This window comes from Colias croceus, chromosome 23 (assembly GCF_905220415.1).
Source record: "Colias croceus chromosome 23, ilColCroc2.1".
Classification (NCBI taxonomy): domain Eukaryota; kingdom Metazoa; phylum Arthropoda; class Insecta; order Lepidoptera; family Pieridae; genus Colias; species Colias croceus.
In genome coordinates this window covers 5,352,906-5,364,856 of record NC_059559.1, presented here as the reverse complement: position 1 = coordinate 5,364,856, position 11,951 = coordinate 5,352,906, and the positions used below count along the sequence as shown (strand labels likewise).

Genomic DNA, 11,951 nt, shown 5'->3' with positions numbered 1-11,951 from the left:
CAGAAATAAAACAAACATTATTTTATATTCATTTATTTAAAAACCCTGTAAAATTTGAACCCAATAACATGATTACTATTTAACTAATCTCTTAAACCTAGAAATCTTTAATACTGTCAGTCAATTGTTTCAACATATTGCTACTTTTCGACAATTATCTACAAAAACTTACATTTATCTATACTAATATTATAAAGCTGAAGAGTTTGTTTGAACGCGCTAATCTCAGGAACTACTTCTGATTCGATTTGAAAAATTTTTTCGGTGTTAGATAGCCCATTTATCGAGGAAGGCTATAGGCTATATATCATCACGCTAAGACTAACAGGTGCGGAGCCACGCGGGTGACACCGCGGGGCACAGCTAGTATTAAACTAAGGAAATTTTAAACAAACAAAACAATGTAAGATCGAAGCGGTCGTAATGTTATATTCTATAACAAATATAAGCTACAATGTTTCAACATAACTAACGAAGATATCTTAATATGTACTTGATAGGTCTTCAGTACTTACCTACTTAAAATACAAAAATCATATACTCTAGATCTCACACTTCAGTACTAAGAATGATTTAGTTATTAATCATTACATTCAAACACTTTTGAATCTTGTTTGTATCGTAATATTAAATAGGAATTGACTTAGATTACAAAATAAGGAATTGATTACAAATTTTCCTCAAAAAAAATTTACATAGACTGTAAAAACTTCTTTCATGTAGATAGTCAAACGTCAAATAGATTAGTTTCATGGTTCATTTACACATTCGCGCGAATAGCTAGGCGAAAACAAACACGCATGTCTACGCAAAGCATTCGCTAGTCGCCTTGAAATTCGCGTTTTTGTATTTTGTATACGCGCTACGGTTTACCTTACATTTTTATCGTACAGGTATACCTGCGCAGGTCAACCAATTATAGGTAGAAATAAAAGATTTTAACGGATTTTAAACGCGATTTATAAATATCTAATATAATCCCGACGTTTCGCACTCTTTTACGAGACGTCTGTTTTGGGCTCGAAACGTCTGTTTTGGGTCTCATTTCACCTTAAGATAATAATTGTCGGGATGATAACATAATATAATTAACAAATCGTGTTTAAAATCCATTTAAACCTTTAAGTTCAAAATGTATTATACTCGCGTAAAATCAAATACAAGAAAATACAGTAGGTACAAATATATATAAGTAGGTTAAAAAATTGGTTGTCTGTAAAGTCGGTTTACTGACGATAGTTGAACGTGACAACGTCCGATTGTGCTTCTTTGTCGCTCGTTCCGCGCTCTCGCTTGCACTTCAAACCTAACGGAACGCCTCAGAGCGAGGTAACGCCGCATGAGTCATGTTTTTTCGTGCGTGCAGCCGGCTCTATCGAGTTATAAGACGTTGTCACGTCAAAAAACTGCACAGTCTATTCAAACACTCATAATGGTCTCTCTGCGGACTACATGTAGACCTTTTAGGTGTACCATAGCGTGTGCAGCCGCTATAAGACCATCAGATATGTATAATCAAAGAAAAGACGAATGTGTGAACAATGGTTCGCGTTAACACTCGTATACGAATGTTTCGTCGAATATATCGTCAAAGCGAATAACGAACACGAATGTGTAAATGCACCATTACTACTATATGTATTATTTTATCACAAGATTGACCATGAAAAATTGATACCTAGGTATTAAAATGTTATCTATAAAGCGAAAACGCATGCATGATCTTTTTAATACAACTTATATATAAACTTTTTAAGGCATTCTCACACTGATTACCAAATATCACAAACCTCAATAACTATTGTAGAATATTAGAAATTGCAACAATTTATAAATATAAAGTATTTTGTTTTACAATCACTGATATAACACTTATTGCTCACAATATATGTAGATAGAGTTTTACAAGGATCTTTTGGCACTTGGCTGACACTATAAGAACAGCACATGTTGGCGTTGTACAAAATTTGTGTTTAGTGGAATTTAAAAACGAAGCCGATTCTAGGAAATGATCGTTGGATCTGTCAAGTTACGTTTTACGGTACATTTACATCAAACGAACAGAGATAGAACTAGAACATTGCTTAGAATCTTTTCGAACGCGCTAAGAACAACTAAAGAATGCTCTACGCCTGTTTACACTAAAAGAATTTGTCATATTGGGGTTAGAATGAGCATTCCCTCATTTGATGTAAATGCACCGTTAAAAGATGACGGCATTATATCCGAATTTGTACCAAAAGCTCCTTACAGCACTATATTTAAAGAAATAACACCCATACCATAGCCAAAATTACATGAATCTTATCCTATATAATAATAATTCAGCCTAACTGATTTCCACAAATGTTTAAAACAATGTCCTAAAACAATACAATAAAATCATGATTTAAAATTCTTATGCGAGTTCTTCTTATGTATACTGACTCTACGCGTCGATTTAAACAACTTCCCGCATATTTCACACGCATATTCCTTTCCATCATCACAATGTACCCTTTGCAAGTGCATATTTAAATATGGTTTACTCGTAAACATTTTTTTGCATATACCACACTCATATTCAACATCTGAATGACAATTCTTGACGTGCGTTTGTAACGAATACTTATGTTTAAATATCTTTGGGCATTTCTTACAACGATACTCCTCCCCTGTATCGTTTGTTCGGAACCGCCACGGTTTATATTTTTTCTCGTGAACAAACATCATATGGTTCTTTAATATTCTTAGAGTTTTCACAACTTTCTTGCAAAGTTGGCATTCGTGTCTCAACATTCCGTGGACTTCGTCGATGTGAGCGGTCCAGCGTTTTCGAGTGTACGTCTTATTACATATATTACATGTTTGTAGCTCATCTAATGTTGTCAATTTATGGGTTGATCTGTGTTCGTCAAGGTGTCTTTTAGACTGAAATGTTCGGTTACATTTCTTACAAGTGTGTACATTCAATTTGGTTAAAGGTACTTCAATATGGTCTATGTTATGTTGCAGGAATGTAAAACTGAAATTAAAAATACAATTTTATAATTATTTTTTTATTATTAATAAGTGAAATACTTGTGTTACGATACTGGATTTATATAATTAGTAGTTCTATAAAAAAAAAATATTTTATTTACTAAATTACTAGCCACCTATTTTGATTCAATAATTAAAACTTTGTTATTAAGTTATTTACTTTTAAAACAGGTACAGTTTATTAGTAAGCAAGTCAAATAAGAGTTTTGAGCTATTATAAGAGAAGCTGCTGACAAAATGGCGTTTAGTAGATACCGTTAGAACATAACATTATTCTGTTAGAGGGATGTCCATAAATTACATAGTTTTTTTTTTTTTAGTTTTTATTTAACTCGTCACTCAACCCCCCACCTCCTTAAACATGTAACTTAATTTATGGACGCTTCAGAGGTCAGTAAAACGATAAAATAACATACCTATTAGGAAAAACTTTATCACACTTTGAACACATTCGTGGTTCATATAACATTAAGTCGTCATAGGCTGTAAATGAGATGGGAGTAGCCCTCAATAATATCTCTTCTTCCAAATTTATATCTTCTTTTAACTCTTCTTCAAACGTAATATACTTGGAATAAAATACAGTGTCAGCATTTTCTAGTTTTATATCCGCACTGTTGAAAAACTCAAAATTCATATTTGTTGCCGAATGCATATTATTAAATAACGCTTATTTGACTATTATTTTAATTAAACTAATAATTATTTGCGTATCTAAGCAAATATTTTCAAATTGAAGCACTTATTTTTAAAACTCATGTGACATCACAATGTGACATTAATTATGTCATGACATTGACAGTTCACATGCCACAGCTGTTGTTTGAAAAAAACATCTCCATGACTTTGACTTTGTGATGATACTTGCTAATTGGTTACCTATTTCTGTGAGCTGCCAATTTCTACTTCAACGGATTAAAATACGCCTATTCATCGTGTTATTGTAAGCAAATTAAAGTTTAGAATGCCGCATTTCTTATTTCCACGGCGCGTAATACGTGCGTTTTAATTAGAGTCACAAATCACAACTCGAATTTCATACGGTCCTTTTAGGGCGGCCGTACACGGACCGCTTCAAGCAGTTGAGACCGACCGCTTGAAGCCGCGACCGCGCGGTGAACTATAGGCATGCATGCACCGCCGTACACGTGACGGCTCGAGCCGTCGCGACCGCTTCAAGCCGTCAACTGCATGACGAAACTCCACCATGCCGTGGACCATAACTCTCTCCATAACTCCACTCCACCATAACTCTGTCTGTCTGTTACTCAATCAAGCCTATTAAACTACTGAACCAACTTTCATGAAATTTGGTATGGAGATATTTTGATACCCGAGAAAGGACATAGGCTACTTTTTATCCCGGGAAAATGACGCAAACCCGGAAATCCCACAGGAGCGGGAACTATGCGTGTTTTTCTTTGACTACGCGGGCGAAGCCGCGGGCAGAAACCTAGGAATTAATATTTTAGGAATTAATTAATAAAAGACAGATATTAAGAAACATTTATTTTATTTTAAACAAAAGACTCGTATTTAGATCCTTATAATACTTTTCCTCTAAATTCCAATATTACAATACTGAAATTCATTAACAATAAAACATAAAATTGATTCATTTAAATTAATTATAATTATAAGATAATTATTATCGTCAGTGAAGTTCTAACAGTGCGTAAGTCAGTTTTTGCCCGGTAAAACATTTTGATGTCATTGGATGAAGAAGCGCCGCGCGCATTTTTTCAACCAATGAGAAAGGAGATAGCTAGCCAATAGCGCTTCATATTTCGTTAAAACTGACACCACGTAAGTAAACCTGAATGGCCAACACGGCGTAAGTCAGTCAGTCGCATACAAATTCATAACCTGCAAAGTGCTGTGTGATATTTATTCCTACAAAAGGTAATTATTTGCATTATTTAGAGGATTAATTGCTATAACCTTGTTTTCTATTTACTCTTTAAGCTATGTATCATAAAATTATTTTAATTGGTTTGTTATTATTCAATGAAAAGTCGCTTAATTGAGAATTGTTTGACTTACGCAGTGTTTCGATATGAGTTACGTAGTGTTGTTATAACTTTTATTTTGTTTTAGCTCTGAAAAAATATGGATTCTACGAGTGATAGTGAAAATGAAGAAGTTTTGGAGTTATGTAAACAGTTAAAGATTAAAGTTCCTTTGAAAAAACAGAAGCTAAGAAATGTATCATTATCGGAGTTGGAAAATATAGATTTAAATAACTTGCCTGTTCAAATCCTACCTGAATTTGCATCTGTTTGTAACGCTTCGGTATTATTAAATCAAGAATTATCGCAAGAACCAGTGACACTTGCAGCTGACACAGAAGACGTTGTTCAACATTATGTTGAAGCATTGTCACAAGACACAGTTCCACCTTCATGTGAAGAACTGCCACAAAATATAGTGCTACAAGACCCAGCTACACATTTGGATGTACCACTGTCTCTGGAGACAACTCCATATTCAGTTGAGGAGCAGCCATCTGTGTCAACGGCTACTACAAATCCTTCTTTTATGTTAGAGAAGCAACCATCGGATGATGAATATGGAGATTTAAATTCTAATAGAAAAAGAAGCATTAAGGGGTTTGGAGACTCTAAGAAATGGGACAAATCTAGAACAAAATTGAAACGTATGAAAGGAGAAGAATATGTAGGATATCGTAGAGATAAGAAGGTTGTCGGAAATGAGAAATTTAAAGTACTTCATGATGTACCTCGTCCTGCACGTGAAATGGGTCCTAGGTGCACCTCTAAATTTTGTTTTAAGTCTAAGGTCCGCGGTTGTTCAAACTTGACTGACGATGAAAGGCAAAATATATTTTCCAAGTTCTGGAAAGATATGACATGGGAGCAAAGGAAACAGTATGTTGTATCTAACGTCTTGATTTGCGAGAAAAAACAAATTAAAAATACAATAAGTTCTAGGAGGACTGATAGTAAACAATACTTTCTGAATACATCAATTGGGCGAATTCAAGTTTGTATGCAGACATTTTTAAAAACTTTAGGCTTGAAGGAGTCTACTGTAAGATGCTGGGTGGCTTCTTCGGAGCATGGAATAGCAAAAACATCTAATAATGACGTTAATGAAGAAGACCGTATTATCAAGAAAGATGACATGGCTTTTCTTAAACAGTTTTTTGCTTTGTTGCCTAAAATGCCATCGCATTATTGCAGAGCGAATACATCAAAGCAATATTTAGAGCCGATAATTGAAGATAAAACCACGCTATACAAATTATACGCCATGGAGTGTCAAAAAGTTGAAAGAGCCGCTCTGAGTCGTTGGACACTTTGCAGAGTTTTTGATGAGCTAAACCTGAGCCTGTTTACACCCAAAAAAGATCAATGCGACACTTGTTGTTCACACAAAGTGGGAAATATAACTGACGATATATATAACGCCCATATACGTTCAAAAGACTTGGCCAGAGATCAAAAAGAAAAGGATAAAGATAGAGCTAAGAAATTTGGGGATGTACACGTTTTCACGCATGACCTACAAGCTGTCAAGTTGTGTCCTCAATTACAAGCTAGTGCTCTTTATTATAAAACCAAACTCTGTGTACATAATTTCACGATGTACAATCTAGCAACCAAAGATGTCTACTGCTATTGGTTCGACGAAACTAACGCTGGTCTAACTGCTTCCGTATTTATTTCATGTATCATACACATACTGAGAAGAACTTTAGAGGATAAATGTGTTCCTATCATTCTTTATTCTGATGGCTGTACGGCACAAAATAGGAATGTATTTCTTGCTAATGCACTTTTGCAACTAGCTATAGAAAAAAATGTAGTGATCGAACAAAAGATCCTCGAAAAGGGCCATACACAGATGGAGTGTGACGCAGTGCATAGTTCAATCGAGCAGAAAACTAAAAATAAGGAGATCTTCCTGCCCTCTCAGTATGCAGCACTCTCCAAGGAGGCTAGACCTAAGCAGCCTTACATAGTTGAGTATCTGAGCTACGAGTTTTTCGATGACTACACTCAAAAAACTACTTTTATTTACGACTCTATTCGTCCAGGTCGAACGACCAATGACCCTACAGTTACAGATTTGAAAGTTCTGCAGTATAACCCTGACGGAATAATTAAGTACAAATTAAGCTTTGATGCAGAGTATCAAGAGTTGCCTCGCGGTAGAACTCGACGAAGAATGTTAATGTTTCCTGAAAACCTACCTAGCAAACCAAAGCTTTATCAAAGTGCAATAAAAATTGCTGAAAGCAAATGGCGTCATTTACAAGAATTGAAAGCCGTTATTCCTTTCGACTGCCACAGTTATTACGACTCTCTACCTCATTAATAATTACTTGGATCTCTTTTATTTTAATTGTTAACAAAGCCTGAATACTTTGATTTATTTGTTAAGGTAGGTATAAGCAAAAATAGTACTCTATTTATCTACTACCTCGAACTTTTGATTTGACTGATTTAAAGATACTAAAATGTGTAGGTATTACTTTGTTTAAAAAATATAAGTTTTTAATAATTACATACTAATTTTTTTAAAGAAAAACTGGTGATTAAAAGTTACTTACTAAGTATATGGTTTTGTTATGTTACTTGTGAAATTTATATGATTGATGTTTGTTCCATTAAAATAAAAAAATAAAAATCGATGGCAGTTTTTATAAATAACCTACTCTGCTTTAGAAACATAACGTATGTCCAAGCAATTTTTAATCAACACCGCAGAAGTCACGTTAAAATCTTAATAATATTATTTTATTCATATAAAACTTGTTTTATATCATTAATAAACTAATTTTAAATACTTTTCCGAATTATGTATACCTTAAATGTAGCTAACTTAAATTTTACGTAGTTATTTTGCTCTCCTGTAAAACAGTCATTTTTGACTTTCGCACTGTTAGAACTTCACTGACGTTATGTAACAAATTACGTCATGTAATTATGTAAATATATTAAATAAGTGATGATAATGTTTGCATAAGTGAATTAGCATGACTTTAGCCAATTTTAATTTACTATATTAATTATTTTTTAACATCTTTAATTCAATTTATAATGGTCTTACTAATATATAAATGTTACCCATTCGCTTTGCAATGGATTAGTTATTGCCTTAGATTACAAAATAAAGTACAGATGGAGCATGACAACCGCCCGTCGCCCTTGTCAAAGAAAATACGAAATCAAAAACAAATACGTCGCTGCACCAGTGCTATAGCGCATAAAGTGTCATGCAATACGTCAAAAAGGGTTTGCAATTTTAGTAAAAAAATGCCGTTTTGTGATAATAAAACGCTGTAAAATTTCTTCCCGAAAACAAAAAAAAAGATTAAACATCGTTTCACAGGTTTTCTGTAGATTATTTGGCTGATTTATTTCTTTAATACGAATAATAATTTTACAGATATGAAGGAATACAAAACTTCAACGTATGTTGCCAGTATTTTGAAAATGAATTTGCCATTTTTATTGGTAAAACGGTAAAATGGTTAAAAGATCTTCAGGGTAATGCTGTTGGATTTTTCGATCGTGAATGTGATTATTTGTATAGTGCACTAAAGTTTCATGATAATTATTAGATTATTTTAATAAGCATAATACATTATTTTGTTACTTTTATAAAGCTTAAAAACGTCATAGTCGTTTTCGCTAGCGATTTAATTTATGTGAACTCCATGATGGATATGATGAAAATAAAATGTCCCGTATTCTCGACTAAAAACAACCGCTATTCGTATTCATATATTATGAAAAATAAAAAATAATATAATTATTATAGTTAATATTGAAACTTTTTTTATGTAATTTATTTAATAAAAAATTGAATACAATTATTTTGTCCATATATAGCTTTAGTAGGCAGGTACTTTATGTAATAAAAGAATTTAAATAAAAATTAAAACTTGACTTCTCATTTATGTATATAGCCTACGTCACTACCGCCACTAACATAATAATTCAGATCATTGCAATGAAACCTCACAACTCAAAATCGGTCCAACGGTTTATACTGCAGGGCGTGTCAAAGAAATATTATACATACATCCATAAACTCGAAAAACATAACCCTCTTTTGTCCGTAGTCGGGGAAAAATTTGGGAAATTTTTCAATATCTGGCAACATTACACGCACACAGAAGCACCGTGTACGTACAGCGCAGCGGCGAAATGACAGCACACATAGCTTTATTGAAAATGACGATAAATTATTCGGTTTAGTTCGGCAACGCTCCATCTGTCTTTTATTTTGTAATCTAAGGTTATTGCAATAACCTGTCTTGTGTTTATGATTGACGTTTCATGTGAGCAAGAGCAGGACACAGCTATGGTAGAAAATAGTAGAAATTTATCCATTGTTTAACTTTTTATTAGTAAGGCCGTTAATCTTTAATACTCGCGTAAAATCAAATACTATCTTAAAGAAATATAGAATAATAATCAGTAACTACAATCTCTTCCACAAACATAAAAATTATATCATCTTTCTTGCTTATCTGCAGAATGTGAAGTTTTCATATGTTTACGCACACTGTACGGCGATTTAAAAGTTTTACCGCATATTTCACAGCTATGCCCATTCCCACTATAATGTACCCAAGTCAAATGATTCCTAAGATTCGGCTTATTTTTAAATATTGAATCACATAAACCACATTTGAGAGGTTTACATTTTTCTACATGTGCTATGAGATTCCTTTCCAATTTAAAAGCATGAGAACACATTAAACATTTATATTTTAAATCCTGGGTTTGCTTGGTTTTCAATTTTTCATGAATATACAACTTGTGCCTTTCCATATTTTCAACGGAATTAAAATATTTGCAACACAGATCGCACTTCACTTTTTCGTGACTGTGAACTTTTTTTATATGAACGCTGTAATAAAATAGTCTAATACTTTTGCCACAATATTCACAGTTTTTAAACTGCCTATTGTGTATATTCTGCATATGATGCCTAAAATTACTCAACGATTTGATTATTACACCACAAATGTCACATTTCGCTTCTTTATTTGGGTGTGTTCTTAAGTGCGATCTCAATTTGGTACTTTCTATATGTTCCTTACATATAGGACATATTGACTTATTATTATCATACAAAATACAGTTTCTTTTGTGATTTTCTAAATCGTGATGTGTTGAGAATTTACCGGAACATGTTTTGCAAGAGTATTCGTCACATTTATCAAGTTTCAATTTCAAATGATGTAAGTTGTGTTGTAGAAATGAATAGCTGAAAGGAGAAACAAATTTTGTTAAATATTTCATGTGCCTTAATATAAATGCCATCTTTTTTGTAGGATATTAAAAATATGAATATTGAAGGATCTACAATGCTAACAAAAAGAAAAAAAAAATGAAATAAAATGATATTAATATCCATATTATGCTAAGAATAATAAAAAATAGTTATTTATTATAGCTAAAAGAGAATCAACAAACATAAATACATAGATTATTATTATTATATGCTACTTATATATAATAAAGGCAAAAGTTTGTAAGAATGTATCCATTTATGTCTGTTACTCTTTTACATGAAAGCCTCTGATTGGATTTTGATGATACTAGCTGTGCCCCACGGTTTTATCCGCATTGCTCCACTCCTATTGGTCTTAGCGTGATGATATATAGCCTATAGCTGGGCTATCTAACACCGAAATAATTTTTCAAATCGGACCAGTAGTTCCTGAGATTAGCGCATTCAAACAAACAAACACTTCAGCTTTATAATATTAGTATAGATAATTATACAAACCTATTGGGAAATATTCCATCACAGATAGAACACAGTCTCGGTGCTTCAACTATCAAATCTTCATAATTAGTTATCACCACAAAGTTCTCTTTATGCAATAATTCTGCGTCTATTGTTATTTCACCTTCATTTTTAGGTGTAATTGTGTTTAAGTCATCTGTGTCGACAAATTCAACTTTGACTTCATACGGATAATCTAATTTATTTATTGTTGTCATATTGTTAGTGATTGAAAAGCTGGCGAGCCCGGGCAAAGGGCTGGATGAAAATACACAAAGACCTGGAAGAAAATACTGAATCAGGCCTCGCAGAAAACACTGGATCAGGCTTTAGAGCATCAGTTTTTATTGATTGGTGTCCTGAAAATTAATTTTAAGAAAATATCATTTTATGGGGCTTTACAGCTTCAAATATATAAAAATAGTGTTCTAACTTCGTCTTATTTCTATCCTTAATCTCTATCTTGTTAAATCAGCTCAATAGTTTTGGCCTGAAATACCTATTTGTTTTCTTTGAAGTGAAACTTCTAGGGGCGTTGAGAATAAAATTTCAAGGTCACGTCATGGCTATACCGTCACGTCATGGAGTGAGGCGACATTTTTGGTATCTTTGAATCTAGCCAAAGAAGTTTCACTTCTGAGAGGTGGGCACACACGCTCTTTTTATATTTGTAGTATTATTACCTTCTAAACTATTCTCCTTTTACTGAAAATATTTGTCAGTAAATATAAATTTTATTGAACTTTACAACTGTAAAAATGAAATTGAGTTCGTAGTTTTGACTGTCGGTCACTGACCTCACTCATCACTGCAATACTGAGTGTTTGACAGTGACACTGTGACACAAATGTGAAATGACCAAGAAATGACAGAGCAAGTAATTGTCAATGAATGGAATCCTTTTTCTCCTTGGCAACACGATTTACTAATGAGAATGAGCTAATTTCCGAAAATACAGTTCGTTCGTTGTTGTATCCCGCATCAACCTAGAAAAGCGGCTAAATATTGATTGATTGATTACAATGGTATTATAAGTAAAAAGTATAACTCCGGAAGTGGCAAGTCACAACATGACTTTCTTGGCATTCTACTCCTGTTACTTATTTTACTCTTGATTTTACTCATGATACGTATGCGATTTGTATGGGTAGGTACGT

General features: G+C 33.2%; 2 protein-coding genes across 3 annotated transcripts; both read right to left on the bottom strand.

Moving 5' to 3' along the window:
- Window positions 1–1,337: 1,337 nt before the first annotated feature.
- On the bottom strand, window positions 1,338–3,772 carry LOC123702466 (zinc finger protein 880-like). Its single transcript, XM_045650227.1, has 2 exons — window positions 3,438–3,772; window positions 1,338–3,004 (listed from the first exon to the last, which is right to left on the bottom strand). The coding sequence occupies exons 1-2, from the start codon at window positions 3,674–3,676 to the stop codon at window positions 2,383–2,385; spliced, it is 861 nt and encodes a 286-aa protein (XP_045506183.1). The 5' UTR covers window positions 3,677–3,772; the 3' UTR covers window positions 1,338–2,382.
- Window positions 3,773–9,369: 5,597 nt separating this feature from the next.
- On the bottom strand, window positions 9,370–11,595 carry LOC123702278 (zinc finger protein 90-like). Of its 2 annotated transcripts, none has more exons than XM_045649974.1 (3): window positions 11,478–11,595; window positions 10,795–11,153; window positions 9,370–10,269 (listed from the first exon to the last, which is right to left on the bottom strand). In XM_045649974.1, exons 2-3 carry the CDS (start codon window positions 11,010–11,012, stop codon window positions 9,510–9,512), a joined length of 978 nt encoding a protein of 325 aa, XP_045505930.1. In that variant the 5' UTR covers window positions 11,013–11,153; window positions 11,478–11,595; the 3' UTR covers window positions 9,370–9,509. The 2 variants fall into 2 exon arrangements, with proteins under 2 accessions (XP_045505930.1, XP_045505931.1); XM_045649975.1 differs by having other exon boundaries at window positions 10,795–11,074.
- Between the last annotated feature and the right edge of the window lie 356 nt (window positions 11,596–11,951).

Coding starts and splice junctions, on each gene's coding strand:
- LOC123702466 (XM_045650227.1), bottom strand. CDS start 3,676: ATGCATTCGGCAACAAATATGAATTTTGAGTTTTTCAACAGTGCGGAT. Junction 3,005..3,437: donor GATAAAGTTTTTCCTAATAG/GTATGTTATTTT, acceptor TTTTAATTTCAG/TTTTACATTCCTGCAACATA.
- LOC123702278 (XM_045649974.1), bottom strand. CDS start 11,012: ATGACAACAATAAATAAATTAGATTATCCGTATGAAGTCAAAGTTGAA. Junction 10,270..10,794: donor GATGGAATATTTCCCAATAG/GTTTGTATAATT, acceptor TTCTCCTTTCAG/CTATTCATTTCTACAACACA.